This window comes from Pavona decussata, unplaced genomic scaffold, assembly GCF_977016875.1.
Source record: "Pavona decussata unplaced genomic scaffold, jaPavDecu1.1 SCAFFOLD_87, whole genome shotgun sequence".
NCBI classification, from domain to species: Eukaryota; Metazoa; Cnidaria; class Anthozoa; order Scleractinia; family Agariciidae; genus Pavona; species Pavona decussata.
In genome coordinates this window covers 133146-148884 of record NW_028145504.1, presented here as the reverse complement: position 1 = coordinate 148884, position 15739 = coordinate 133146, and the positions used below count along the sequence as shown (strand labels likewise).

The 15739-nt window shown below is 39.7% G+C and overlaps 2 protein-coding genes and 1 long non-coding RNA gene across 3 annotated transcripts in view; 2 read left to right on the top strand and 1 right to left on the bottom strand.

The window, feature by feature from the left end:
* LOC146474594 (uncharacterized) overlaps positions 1–15739 on the bottom strand; it is a 47062-nt gene that overhangs the window by 15807 nt on the left and 15516 nt on the right. The window lies entirely within an intron of this gene.
* Positions 1–15739, top strand: part of LOC146474595 (tetratricopeptide repeat protein 28-like) — a 64117-nt gene that overhangs the window by 37494 nt on the left and 10884 nt on the right. The gene's annotated exons all lie outside the window — the stretch shown is intronic.
* On the top strand, positions 1563–4123 carry LOC146474596 (uncharacterized). The gene is made up of 2 exons (XM_085116371.1): positions 1563–2765; positions 2882–4123. The coding sequence occupies exon 2, from the start codon at positions 2910–2912 to the stop codon at positions 4059–4061; it is 1152 nt and encodes a 383-aa protein (XP_084972497.1). The 5' UTR covers positions 1563–2765; positions 2882–2909; the 3' UTR covers positions 4062–4123.

Genomic DNA, 15739 nt, shown 5'->3' with positions numbered 1-15739 from the left:
ATAGACACAGCTATCTGTGTATGCAATCAGAAGGCTACACAAAGGGATAAGCTGATAGAATATCACAACAATCCTTGTATAAATGAAACGTTTTTCCACTTGTCATGCATGAATTACAAGCGCAAACCCAATAATGCCAAAACAACTTGGATTTGCCCAGATTGCATCGCAGCAAACCTTCATGACTCTAAGGCTAAGGTCAAAGTGACAAATGTTAACAATGTTCATGCATCTAGCATTGTCAGCACACCTAAAAAGGGAAATCTAAATAACTATAACTACTTTTAAGGAAAAGTTCTCCTTGAATGGTAGTCTCAAAATCTAAATTTAAGACGCAGTCTCCTTTAGATCCTCATATCAATTTTTGCTCCTGAAATAGATTTCGCTTATAATTCTTCTGTTAACTTCTATTGGCAAGTAAGTCACAAATATGAAATTAGATCGGAGAAATTCTGCTTTATAAAATTTTTCTGATACAAACTCTCCGCTCCCCCTACTGTCTTCGAAACTCAGTGACGAGATCGTGAATTTTGCCCAAATTACAGCTATTCGCTCTGGACAAAATCGCCCACTTGAAACCTTCAAATTCGCCAGTAATAAACTATGACCCTTTATCTTAATAATCAGATGAATTGTAATCATAATCGCTAATTAGTATAATAAAACCGAGGATACAAAGTTTATCCATTTTGGGCACTTATCGCAACATGCGATTTGACCCGAATTCAGGGGAAAAAATCACAAAAGTGGTTCGTACTCACAGGCTTTCCTGCATGTCAGTGGAAAGTTCCATCCATCGGCTGCTAAAATCTGTAAAAAAAATTTGGCCGTCATCCAGTTGTTAGTCCGCAAGTGAGGGCTGAACTTGTGCTTCTCAGCTAGCACAACCATCTTTCCTTCGCAGATTTTGCGTCCTAAAATCCGCAGCAAGGGCAAGATATCTTCTCTTGTATGACCTAAGAATTCCATTAGTAGGTCAAGAAACAACCAATATGGCTACAATTTGCTTAATTGACGGTAAAGCAGCACAATTTGTCCCGTATTTTGACGCAACATATAAAGCAAGTTGTCATTCTTTATAGAAATCGGAAGATATTTTTACTAAGCCGCTGACCACATGCATCGCAGCGGAGCATACCTTCCATAAACAAACAATAACCATGGCGAGCGCACCGACTAGACCGATTGTATGTTCAATTTTGGAAGTGGGAAAATAACATGTGGAGAATCACAAGGAAAAAAAGAATCGGTTCCCCTTATTCAGTGCATTGCCAATATAACAAATCATTTAAAGAGTTGCCACCTGTCGCGCGTGAAAGTGTCCCACTACGAATTGATACTAGCCAGGGCGGGGAAGTTCAATCTTCCATTGGACGAAATAGAGAAGTTGACAATCTGTCCGAAGCACCGTCACAATCTAGGGCAATATTGGCGACCTCAGAAGACATGTCAGTATCCTAATCACGAAGGACGGAAAATTTCCTTGCACTGTAAGAATCCCGTGAACTGGCAGATGGCACAAGACAGAAGATGTCTATTACACCTGCACAAGTTGGGTTGCGTAAGTATTTTCTTTTTCAGTTTTCGAAAGTTTCCTGTTTTTCAGTTTTTACAAAATTTCAACCAAATGTGGCTTTTACTACGTAAAGCGAAAAAAGGGCGAAATTTTTGAATGAAATTGGCACAAAATTGGTCGTGTTTATTCCAACAATATTTGAGAATGTCACGTCACGCAATGGATTAAAGAGATAAATTTTGGAAGGGGTCTGATTCTTTTGTCAGTAAAGTGTTTATAAATTTCGGAAAAACAACGAAGAAACGGAGGGAACAAAATGTAGTACATGAGGAGCCACACAAGGGAAAGGATAGGCTTTTTCACTTTGCAAGTTGAATATCGTAACAAGTTTTTCGCATGTACATGTGCAGCTAATTTGCATAATTTGGTTATTTATTTATTCTGTGAAAACGAGAAATACAGTCGGATTTGAGAGCACTGAAAAAGTGCTTTTAAAACTGAGGGTTTAAATATTACAAATTGTATTCCTACGTTGCACTACTTTTGTTTTTTTAGTCTGCTGCTAGCTTAACAATGATGCATAATTTTACTAGGTTAATCTAATTTATGGCGATTTAACTCAATTAAGGGGTATGAAAATTCTGGCACGAGATCCAAAGGTGATGTTTTCCTTTTTTTCGTAAAAGGATTTTGTGTGACAGTATGAATATTAAATTCAATTACAACAATTTTCCATTGAAAGAGTGGATTGCTTAACATGTCCTTACCGCCCTTGTCTCTCTATATATGGTGTAAGTAATTTGCTCACGCTTTTTACATGTGTGTTGTTTTCCAGTTGTCACGCATTCAATTGCAAATCATGCTATACTTTCCAACGCCAAAACGAGGGCATGTTTCTTTGTCCGTAATTTGTGTGGCTCCAATTTATCCCTTTAAAAAACTAAGCGCTAAGAGGCTTTTCACAAATATCGCTTTAATTTTGGCGTTAATATTTTCTATACATAAACTGATAATTGAGAATAAAGCAGTTAAGGTGGGAGTGTAGTTAACGTCTCCTTATACTCATCTATGAATACAGAAACTGCTTATGAAGAAAAATGAAAAAGAAAAATTGTAACAAATGAAAACATCGATCATTTCCACCAACAGCAATTTGCTCCAACTGTTGGAAAAGGCATGCACAACTTGTACAAAGCAAGGTACGACTGGACATCGATTCATTAGACTGTGAAAAAGAACCCATCGCAAGGTAACATATTTTGCAAGCCTTGGTTTACATGATGTCATAGGGAGGTTGCCTGTGAATTCAGGTCTTGGTTTACTCATTAATCAATTTGATTGATGATGTTCATTTTTAACGTATAGGACCTCCAAAGCCCTAGCCCTTCACCAGATGAGTACAATGCTTCCAACACCATTGACTGAACGCTCACAGCAAAAGGTCGAAACAGACTGGACTCCAAGTACAACAGGATATCACAGCTCTCAAGAGGACATCAGCATGTTAACTCCTCTGCAAACTGACCAAGCTTTAGTTAGAATAAACAAAAGCTTAGACGTATTCGAAACATGTTCAGGTGAAGGAAGAACCAGCCCTTTAACGTGTCAGATGCAAACAAAGCGGGAGAGAGTGAGTCAGGAGGAGCAAACAATTTTTGTAAGAAAGGCAACAGAAGCCTGCAAGATAGTCTGTTCAGCCATTTCCCCGGAAGATGGAGAGACGTTGTTCAAAGCTGTTTGCAAGACTGACAGCCCTGATATCGAAAATGAGCTCCAGCCTCTCCTAGAAGCATATAGGGATGCACCTTCTAAGGACACGAAGACTCAGATTTTAAGTATTTATGCAAACAGGTCTCCTGACAAGAAGCTTATGGAAATGCACAAATTGTACGAACCGACAACAGAATGGGAATTGCATAAAGCTAAGCTTCACGCTAATAACAAAGGTGCCGGTGCCCCACTGGAAACGCCATTTTATCACAGGGTCAGACTTGATACAGTCAAAGTCAACCATTTTTTGGAATTCATAAACAGACCGTATTTCTATCAAGACGTTTCCTCCGGAACACGCACACTTAAGCTTGGTAGCGGAGAAAAGCTTGTAATGCCGAACGTCATCCAAACAGTCGCTAGGTCCACAATGGTTGCTCAATACTTGCAACTTTGCCAAGAAGAGGACTTTGACTCTTTGAGTCGTGCAACTCTTTCTCGTATTCTTGAAGTGCGCGAAGCGTCTCAAAGGAAAGCTCGCAAAGGTCTTGATAACGTAGCCGCGGATGGAACGGTAGCTTTTGAAACACTTGAGAGGGTGGTCGAGGAGCTCGAAAAGGCTGGCGCAAGTCCGGAATGGGGTGATAATATCAAGGAGAAGCTTAATCAAGCCAAGAGGTATCTGAAAACAGACAATAAAGTTCATTGCAAAGAAGAGTTTAGTCCATGTGCAGATCATTGTAGGTGTTTGCCCTATGCCATGCGAACGACGAAGCGTTTAAACAGGAAAGTGAGCACCCGCACAGTCTACGGTGTGACATGTGCGAGAACCTGAAATCAGTCTTAGAAGAAATTGAAGTTTCCTTTAAGAATAAAAGCCAACCAATTTGCTTTTACAGCCGAGAACAGCAAGAAAACATTTTGTATGACTTCTTGCAAGCAAAGAAGCATATATTTGATTGGAAAGCCCATATTTTACGTTCGGAAAATCAAGATCTAGCCAAACAAGATGTCTTGTAATCACTCGATGAAACATCAGTGCTGATAACAATGGACTGGGTGATGAAATTTCAGTGCCAAAAGTATAGAGAGAAACAGTCCGAATGGTTTGGTAAAAGAGGATTGAGCTGGCATGTAAGCAGTGTTGTTTTCAAAACAAGACAAGAAGAACCCGTGGTAGTAACGTATTCCCACTTGTTTGATTCATGTATTCAAGACTGGTTTGCTGTTGGCTCTATCGTAGAAAATCTCCTTCTCACGCTCAAGACAGAAAATCCTTCCCTCAGTAAAGCCTACATAAGATCCGACGAGGCGGGGTGTTACCACAACGACGCGCTTATGGCAAGTATTAACGAAATTAGCAAAAGAACGGGAGTCGCTGTAGAAAGGTATGACTTTTCAGAGCCACAGCATGGAAAGGACATTTGTGACCGTATCATCTATCCCATGAAGCAAGCAGTGCAACGATACTGTGACGAGGGGAATGATATTCAATCAGCGCATGACATGAGAGAAGCACTTCTTAAGAGACCTGTTCAAAGTGTAACTGCTTCTGTGTGTGAGGTGAACGACAAGCAGAAGACAATTGATGTAACAAAAATCCCCAACTTCAGCGCCCACCACAACTTTGAGTTTGAGCCTCAGGGAATCCGCCGTGTCCGTAAAGATTATTCTGTGGGACAGGGTAAAACTGTAAATTACAGTGACATAGTACGTACACCTCAGGGTCCCATGTCGATGGTAATCAAGGACGATCAGAGTTTTTTTTGATATTTCTGTAAAGAGAAATTAATTTGAAGGGCAAACGATTAACCCGGTCGCAGACTTCAGCATTGTTTCCATGTCCACAGGAAGGCTGCAACTCCAGCTTTAGAACTTTTGACTCCCTGCAACGTCATCTTGATTGTGGTCAACATGAAAATAAAACAAGCCAAGAATCCGTCTATGATCAGTTACGACGTGACTGGGTGGCAAGGTTTTCCACTCTTGTTCCCGAAAACCGCCCTAGGCCGGAATCAGACGTTTCCTCAATGGCCAGTTCTTCGCTTCCAGTAGGTTGGGCACTCCAAAAGCCAAGAGGAGGTGAAACAAGGTACTCTTCTCAAGTGAAGGATTATTTGAAAGCAAGATTTAATGCTGGCGAAGAATTGGGATGTAAAGCTGATCCTCAGCAAGTTGCTATCGTCATGAGAAATACCCGGACGGAAGCGAATGTTCTCGAGAGATGAGTGGCTGTCAAGAAACCAAGTACAGTCCTACTTTTCAAGACTATCTGTGCTAAAGAGAAAGCAAACCAACACGTCATCTTCCCGTCAAGCAACTATAGATGACTTGGAAGACGTGGTGCACGAAGAAGATTGGTTGCAGCAGGTGGACGAGGTTTATAGATAAAAGTTAAACATTGCTTTCTTGTGATATAACATGTACAGTGTACTGCTATGTATCAATATTTATCTTGTGACCTGACTTTTCCATGTTTCTCACCAAAAAACAAGCCATTCACAGGGTATAATTTACCACTAGAAGGAAAAAGTCATTTACGGATTATGTATAGTCCACACATACCAACTGTTCAAGGCTTGGAAGACGGTCTAAGTTATCTTTATACTGTTTTGCCATTGGCCACCTTTTTAACATCAGTAATGCAGGGTCTTCATTCGGCATTTCTCCATTGTCTTTGTATTTTTGGATCAGCCTCTCAACACGCACCTCATCCATGGCCCTGTTCCATGTAGATCCCTCACCTTGCTTTTGACGTACCTGCATATTATAATTTAGAAAGCATGTTTAAAATAAATTCAATATCAAAGAAAGAGAGAAACGGAGAGCAGAACAGCTGAGATTACAGCAAGGAATTACCAGTGTAACAGCAGTGGTTTATAAAATAAAGCCAAACGAATATAATAGAAACATTGACAATAATATAAAAAGGACAACGACAGGAAAAGTAGAAGTAGGAATTATTGTTTATTTATAACACATCCATGTATTCATTTTGGTAACTAAATAAGTACAGAAAATCTGCCGCAGGTGAAAAGATGAGGTATATGTCGCGGTAAAGAACAATGGGGACTGGTTGCATTTCTAAAATTGACAATAATATTAAAAAAATTGAAAACAATATCAAAAGGACAATGACAGGAAAAGTAGAAGTGGGAAATATAGTTTATTTATAACACATCCATGTACCGGTAACTAAATAAGTACAGAAAATCTGCTGCAGGTGAAAAGATGAGGTATATGTCGCAGGAAAGAACAATGGGGACTTGTTGCATTTCTAAAATTGACAATAATATAAAAAAAATGACAATAATATCAAAAGGACAATGACAGAAAAAGTAGAAGTGGGAAATATAGTTTATTTGTAACACATCCATGTACCGGTAACTAAATAAGTACAGAAAATCTGCCGCAGGTGAAAAAGATGAAGTATATGTCGCAGGAAAGAACAATGGGGACTGGTTGCATTTCTAAAATTGACAATAATATACAAAAAAAATTACAATAATATTAAAAGGACAACGACAGGAAAAGTAGAAGTAGGAATTGTAGTTTATTTATAACACATCCGTGTACTGGTAACTAAATTAGTATAGAAAATCTGCCGCAGGTGAAAAGACGAGGTATACCGCGGGAAAGAACAATGCAGACTGGTTGCATTTCTAAAATAAGTGTAAGCGTGTGTTAATACAATGCAAGTGTTTGTGGTGCGAGGAATCGGTGCTTAATCGAATATAATTTAAAGTCAAAATGGCGTTGGGTAGTTCGCGTATTCTTTCAAGATTTGAAAGACATTTCTCTCTCTCCCACTCTCTGTCTAGGCTTAATTAACGATGTCTCACATCTACTTTTACATCACTCACTTCTTATTGCTAGACATTATATATACAACTGTAAACTGAGAAACACCATACCCAAGGTGCAACTACATATAAACAATTGCTTGTGAACTCCATGAAAATTGATGGCAAAGCAAATCGCTTTAGATAATAATACCCTAAATTCTTTAAAAAAATGGAGCCCATTGAAGAACGCCCTCCAGTCCCAAATGATCAATTAAAATCCAACAAGTTAATGACGAAGATTAGTAAGTAGGCGGTAAGCTGTAATGTTGCTGTACATAATGTGAAGTAACGATTGGATGTAATTAGGTAGTTTAAATTTAGTCGTAAGTTAGTATATATTGTAAGTAGCCGTAATTGTAAGGAGCGAAAGCCATTTTACTGTCTGATATGTGTTGAATTGTAATTAGAGTCTTGTATTGTTAGTAGACAAGTGTAAGTAGCCAGTAAGCACTGTATTGTTGGTAGAATACTGTATTGTCTAGTGATGTATTTAGCCGGTAATGTAAGTAATGTAAGTAATGTGTTTTTGCAAATAAATGGTTATTAAAAAAAAAAAAAAAAAAGTTCGCGTATTCAAATGTTAAAATCCCGAATCTTTGACTTGGCGAACATTAATTTTGTATCCAGTCTTTCCAGAGATAATAAAAGTAACTAACAATCCAACACTAGAAACAAGCTTGTTATCTCCAAAGGGTATGTTAAATACGCAGTGATATAAACACTCAGTGTATAACTTTATGAAAGAATTATCACAACAAAATCCTTTCTTGTTTTGTATTTAGTTTTCTAAATTTGTTCATTTCGATACAAGTGACGAAGGGCAAGTTACGTCTTGTAAAAAAACAAAAAAAACACCAACACTTTATTACAAAATAGACAGTTACAAGGTGTTTAAATACCTACCCGCAAATAGCTAAAGCTAGTCGAGGCGGGTAGGTATGTTTATACTAAACTAAATACAAATACATTTGTTGTTTACAACTGAGTTGACTAAAATAAAAGTTGAATAAGTAGTAAACAAGCAAGTGATGCTGTAAAGTGAACCAGCCGTGAACTGCTACTAACAATAGTTTGCGGGAAAAAAATACAGGGAAATGTATGGAAAGTTCAAAACACAACTGGACGCTTTCTAGAACAGCTACATCCCCCCAATTTTTTTCTTAAAATCCTTTTCCTAATGCCAAAAGTTTCCAATTCATGAATTTTTCAGAAGGGATGTTTAATGAAAATTATTTGACATCGAATTTTAATACAAACACTGTTATTTCAAGCCTGTTTGCCAACTCGTCAAAATGGCGTCGAAAACCAAATAACAGATGTTGTAATCATAACACACTCTAAAAAGGTGATTCTGATGAGAAGAAATTGGCCAAAGGATAATTTTTGAAAGACAACTACTTCTGTCATTTACTAAGTGCTACTCTCAGTAGCCTGCTCTTCAGGCTACCAGTTAATGAAGAAAGCAATAACAAGAAAGTTTAACTCTACAAAAATGTACATAATTATCCCTTGTCGTCCCCTCCACCACCTGGCTTGCGCACAGCTAAGCAGAAAATCAATCAGAAAGTTTCAAAGTTGTTGCATATTAGATGCAACATTCTGTGGACACAGTTGTCAATTGACATGATGTCACTAATAACAATAAGCAATTATCAAACTGAACTGCTTAAATGAGCTTGAAGTGTGTTTTTGATGGAGAGTTGAAACATCTTTGCCTCTTTCTCAGTAAAAATCCCACGACATGTCAGTGGAAGTTACTGAAATGAGGCAATTTAATTCCAAGGACATTCATATCAGAGGCTATAATTACGGGCATAGTGAAATCAAACCCAATCAAACTGAATTTCAATCAATTAGTTCAAAGGAAATTGAACTTAATGGAACTGGCGCAATCAATCCGTGGAGAAATGGATTCAGATACGCTGTGGGCTGTTAGCTTTAAATGCGTAGTAAAAGGCTACCAGTATTTCCTCTTTGACATGAAGGAGGGCGAAAATTTCAAAGTTTTAAAGAAAACCGGCGAGAATGGCATCAAAGCAATGAAAATCCTATGGACAGATACACTCTTAAGCCTTTTGTTAACACGTTGTTTGACTTAGTGAGACACGCATTAACCTTAGATTGCAAAATTTGAATTGCAGCGTCCACATTTTGTTTATCATGAACAAATATGCTGTACATCCAATTTCCACAATCCTGATTCTAGTTTGAACGCTTCAAATATCTCCATCAGTTATCCATCAGAACTGCAGTGTTGCCGATGACTAAAATCTTTCTTGTATTTAACAGTTTCTGGTAGCGCCACTTTTTGGCGGTTAGATGTTCCCAGATGTCCAATATATTCTGACACTTGTGAACCTTTTCTCTCCAAGTCACTTTTTATCGTCCTCAATGAATTTGAAAGAATAATGTATTAGTAAGATATTTTTCGTAATCATCCAGCTGTTGTATGCCATTGCCAAAGTCATGGTTAACAATTTGCTCATACTTTTCCATGAAAGTAACACTTCAAGCTGTCATTTTGCAATTGCAAGTTAACTTACAATGAAAATGGTCTGATAATCCTGGAATACGGAAAAACGCAGGAAAACAATCACAATAACTTTGCTCTGTTCTGTTCCATTTACTGCCATGGACAGTTTATTTTTGTTATTGAATATTAAATCAGTAAAAAAAAAAGGAGGAAAAAACCCTGTTTTTGATGGGCTTGCTTTGTATGTATAGGTTTACCAGAGCTTGGGTGCAGTAACCGAGAAGGCAGTCAGACCACATTATTCTAACATTCATCAGCTTTGCTGAATAAAGTGAGTTCATTCACCGAACACAAATGGATTGTGTTCGAACTCAACCAAACTCAATCAAACACAATCTGATGGATTGAGTTTGATTGGGTTCGATTGAGTTTGATTGGTTCGGAAATCGAACTCACACAAAAGTTGGTGTTTGATTTCGTTTGGTTGCCGAAATCAATCCAACTCAATCCACGGATATAGTTAGATTGAGTTTGATTCCTGAATGTTCAATTTACTATGCTGAGATGATTATACAAAAAACTATCTGTCCAGCATCCAATCTACTACGATGCTTATAATCTTTGTGACTTGCGTCACAAAAATAAGCTTGGTTCCTTTAATATGGAAATGTTGAAATCAATCTGCAATCATTTTGAAATTTCCTTCAAGTCAAAAGACAGAAAATACATACTGATCGAAAAACTGGAAAACATGATCGCCGAGTGTTCTTGTGGCAAAACTTAAACATACCGTCCGTGAGCCGACAAAAACACTGGCCAGCGGTTTAGGAAAACATGGCGGACTGCGAATTCCCTTCGCCGATAACAGATATATCTTGCTGTATGACTGCTTTAATGAAACTCCTCCAGCGATTCTATTCAGATGAAATTGGTTGGGAAACTTTGATCTTCGTGCCTGGAGAAACTATATGGTGATGAAAAACGTATTTCGTGTTTTATTACTGGCATTCGTTTACCAAGTGTCCGATGGAAATATGGCCGAGTTAGCTGAGTAGCACAAGTTCAGCCCTCACTTGCGGACCAACTACTGGATGACGGCCAAATGTTTTCACAGATTTTAGTAGCCGATGAATGGAACTTTCCCTTAATATACAGGAAAGCCTGTGAGTACGAACCACTTTTGTGATTTTTTCCTCTGAATTTGGGTCAAATCGCATGTTTCGATAAGTGCCAAAAATGGATAAACTTTGTATCCTCGGTTTTATTATACTAATAAGCGATTATGATAACAATTCATCTGATTATTAAGGTAAAGGGTCATAGTTTATAGCTGGCGAATTTGAAGCTTTCAAGTGAGCGATTTTGTCCAGGACGAATAGCTGTAATTTTGGCAAAATTCACGATCTCGTCACTGAGTTTCGAAGACAGTAGGAGTTGCAGAAAGTTTGCGGTAGAAAATTTTTATAAAGCAGAATTTCTCCGATCTAATTTCATATTTGTGACTTACTTGCCAATAGAAGTTGACAGAAAAATTATAAGTGGAATCTATTTCAGGAGCGAAAATTGATATGAGGATCTAAAGGAGACTGCGTCTTAATCCCAATAAATAAACGGGAAAATGGTAAACAACAAAGTGTGAAAAGAAACCACAAACTCTAGCAAAAAACAGCAAAAACTTGTACGCGTCAACAAAATCGTACGCGCCATAAAAATTTGAAATATCGCGCGCGGGTCACGTGATCACGCGCGCGCAAAGTTCTCCGCAAGGGGGTAGTCTCAACGTCTCATAGAATTCAAACATCTTCCCCCCTCGGTCAGTGTTCATCATAATCATCGAGTTCAGCAAAACACTGATCGACTTGACGTCTCTTCATTTCACCAACAACAGCTGCCTTCCTTCTGAGTCTTTGTTCTGAATGGGTGCAAGTTGGTGAACTTGCATCTGCAACTTCCGTTGTGGTAACTTCAAGACGATACAACTTCTGTAAGAGTCTCCTAAGACGGATACGTTTGCCTTTGTTTGAGATAACTTCCACCGTTGCTCCTCGTACAAGACCATCGTTCCCTGGATGAACGTCTTGAACCTTTCCAAGCTTCCACGTTCCTCGGTTAGACCCTCCTTCTTCCATCACAGTAACGATATCTCCTAGCTGAATTGAGTGACCGGTGAAAGTTCCCTTCTTAGTCCTGTGGTGTACTCGCAACTCTACCACGTATTCTCGCTTCCAACGGTTCCAGAAATGGGACAGCAGTAACAGTAAATAATGCTGTCTTCTTGTGAGAAGTGAAACTTCACTTGTCTCTTCTTCGTCGACTGCAATTTCCTCAGGAATTGAAAGCAATCTTCTTCCTGTCATGAAATGAGATGGTGTGAGTGGTTCCTCAATATCTTCTGAAGACACGTAGTCAGAGGGCGGGAATTCAACTCGCATTCCACCTCGGTAACAACAGTCAATAGTTCTTCATACGACAACTTGGCATTCTTGAGAATTTTCTTCAGACAACGTTGCACAGAACGAATCAAGCGCTCAAAGAAACCACCCCACCAAGGGGCTCTTTCCAAATTAAACCTCCACTACACCTTAAGATTCAACAGATACCTTTGTACTTCTGGAAGCTCAAACACTGAAGACAATACTGTGGCGGCGGTCTTGAAAGTTTTAGCGTTGTCTGATACAACCAACCTCGGAATACCGCGTCTACAAATAAAACGTTTGAAGCTTCTGATGAATGTTTCAGTGCTGAGATTGGGTACCACTTCAAGATGGACGGCTCTGGTGCTTCCACAGGTAAACAGTGCAAGGTAGACCTTCTGCATATTGCTCTGCTCTTCATTTTCGCCAGTCCTCACAAATAACGGTCCAGCAAAGTCAATTCCAGTATTTGTAAAGGCAGGGTAATTGAGGCAATGGTGCAGTTGGCGGGACGGCATAATGCTTGCCTTCGGTCGTCTTGCAATTCACACATTTCGATATTACCTTTTGAACAGTTTGTCTTCCCCTTGGGACCCAAAATCGAGATTTCAGTTCCGTTAAAGTTTCCTTGGCACCATTGTGTAGCACTCGCTGATGGCAGTCATCGATAATAAGCACTGTCAAATGATGGTCAACTGGCAAAAGAATAAGATGTTTAGCATCAAACGGTATGGATGCGCTTTGCAATCTTCCCCTGCATCTGAGTAATCCATTGTCATCTGAGTACAAGCCAAGTTGTTGCTTCAAATTCTCGAATCTTGGGGACCTGACTACAGCTTTCTGCATTTCCTTCAACCACAAGATTTCCACAGATTCACATTCTTCATTACTGAGCGGTCCGACTAGTTTTTTTTTAGTCTCCTTTGACCTTGTGTTACGCAGAAATCGGAGTACAAAGGCAGTTACTCTGATTAGGCGTTTGAAGTCGCCAGATTTGTTAGGGTCCAGTACACTGGACAGACTTGGGATTCTGCTTTCCACTACGAGTCCAGTAGAATGAATCAGCTTACTCTTCGGTTTGTCGCTGGGACGCATCTCATCATAGTAGTCACGTGACAGTTCAGTGACATCCGCTTGGTTGGGCCACTTATCCTTTCCTTCAAGCAGCCAAGGGGGTCCATGCCCCCAAATTTCAGACTCTTGTAAGGCCTCTGCACTGATTCCACGGGACAGCAAATCAGCTGGGTATTCATAACCTGGGCAGTGGTTCCACGATTCAGATGGGATCAGTTGTCGAATTTCTTTGACTCTGTTCTGCACAAACTGCTTGTACTCTCTATCAACTCCCTTTATCCAGTGCAGTGTCGTCATGGAGTCAGTCCAGCAGAAAACTTCATTAATTTGAGCTATCGGTTTAAGCGCCTCTCTGATACGCTGGACTAGTCTTGCTAATATCAACGCAGCTAAAAGCTCAAGTCGTGAGATTGTTGGTTTCGTCAGGGGTGCAACTCTAGTTTTGCTCATGATAAGCCGGGTCGAGATGCCTTTAATCGTCTCGATTCTCAAATATACGGTAGCAGCGTAGGCGACTTCTGAACTGTCTCCAAAACCATGGATTTGCAGAGAGGTTACTTGATCTCTAACGTTGTGGAAATAGCATCTGTCAATCGAAATAGACTGAACTTTCATCAGATCCGACAACCAACTTGTGTACTTGAAGTTCAGTTCATCACAAAGAGGTTCGTCCCAGTCAGTCTTTAATTTGCACAAATCTTGAGAGAGGATCTTGACTGTGATAAACAGTGGAGATATGAAACCGAGAGGATCGTAAAGTTTAGCGACGACTCTAAGAACTGATCGTTTGGTCAATGGCAAGTCTTTAGCGAAGTTAACCAGCCAATGAAAACGTAGAATGAAGGCATCTCTTGTTATGTCCCAGTTCAGACCAAGAACCTTTCTCTCTTCAGATGTTTTGCCTTTCATTCCAAGATGAGTTGTCGCGTATGTTTGATCTTCTTCTGCTACTGTAGCAGCCTCTGTGATAGGAACGCCTTCCTCGTGATCAATCCACTGCATCAGCCTCTGTGAATTTGAAATCCACTTTCTCAAACTGAATCCTCCATCTTTCATTCTAGATCTTGCCTTCGAATAGAGTTCGAAGGCCTCGGGATCATTGTCCTTCCCCCGTTGAAATCATCCACATACAGAGAGTTCAGGAATTCGTTTGCCAACTGAGGATCGTCTGATTCATAGCTTGTGACGTGGTGTCTTATCGTGCCATTTAGGAGAAAGGGTGAACTCGTGACGCCAAACACAACTCGGTTAAAACGCTTGAGAACAATTCTGGGGACTTGACTTGTAGGATCATCTACCCACAGGAAACGTAAGACATCTCGGTCGGGCTCTGCCACTCCCACCATTAAGAAGGCTTTCTCTATGTCGGCTGACAAGGCAATGCGATGATATCTGAAACACATGAGGACGTCAGATATGTCAGAGAGTAAAGGTGGGCCTGCATATAGACATTCGTTGAGGGACGGGCCAGTAGACTTGTCTGATGCGTCGTATACGATTCGTACCTTAGTTGTCTGTTTATCTTCGCGTATAACTGGATGGTGTGGCAAGTAACGGAGACGACCAACCTTGATTTCAGAAGGAGAATCAACTTCAGAAATTATTCGTTTGGACGACTGCTCTTCTATTATTCTGTTGTATTCGGCGAGCAATTCAGGGTTTCTTCTCAGACGCTTCAAGACAGAATTTAGGCATGAGACTGCAACTTCATAGTTGTCTGGTAGCAAAGGCAGAGCCGTAGCTAGCATGAGGCAAGACGAGGCAGTTGTCTCGTCTTGATTTTGGCCTCTTTTTTTTTTTTTTGGAAGAAACTTTTAATTGAGAAAATAATCCCTACAAAAAAATGGATTGGTTAAGATAAAATCAGCTAATATAAGGTGGATAAATAATTATTGAGGGGAAAAGCATTTTAATGAGGTTAATTCGTTTCATGTGAACTGTGAGTAGCGGTTTTTCAAATGATTTAAGGTTATAGTGGGGCCATTAAGGAGACGTATCATGACATAACCGTGACAGGCCGCGTGACATCAAAGGTCACCATTATTCCCGTGTCTTATCTGCGATGGCTGAGAGCCGGTGTGGGAGCTTTCTTTACTTATATAACTGTTGTAAAAGAACAAAAGGTCGTTTGCAGTGATGGCAATCGCTTTATTGCAAACACTATAATATTGAACGTTTCAGCGAAAAGAAAATGTAAAAGAATATATTTTAAAAGATTCTGTTGAACAAGCCTTTCTCGTTTGTAACGGCTCTTAAAAGAGCCATTTGTCTTTGGTTGGCGTCAGAGAGGCACTTCAAGACTTTTGACGGAGCTCGCACAGGTTTGCCTCTAGAACATCCATACTGTCTACCATTGAGGTGATGTTGTCTTTCAGACCAAAATAGGTTTCTACTATCCGTCGTAAATAATCCTCTCCCAGTACAGCTGCGGTTATCGCAGAGGTGTTTTTCAAGACATGCAGCAATGCCTTTCGATGTTCTTCTAGGGTTTCCAGGAAATCGAGGCGATGGTCACGGATACGGTTTATCTCTTCCACGACTTCCATCTTGGTGGTACAGTGAAATTTTAAAGCGGGAAGCAAGTCAAGATTTCTCATACGGGTATTAAAACGCAGATGGTCATTAACTTGGCACCAGTATCGCTAAGCAATAAAAAAGTGAACTTCTACACTTGCCCAAGATTGACTTTTCTGAAGAAAAATGCCAC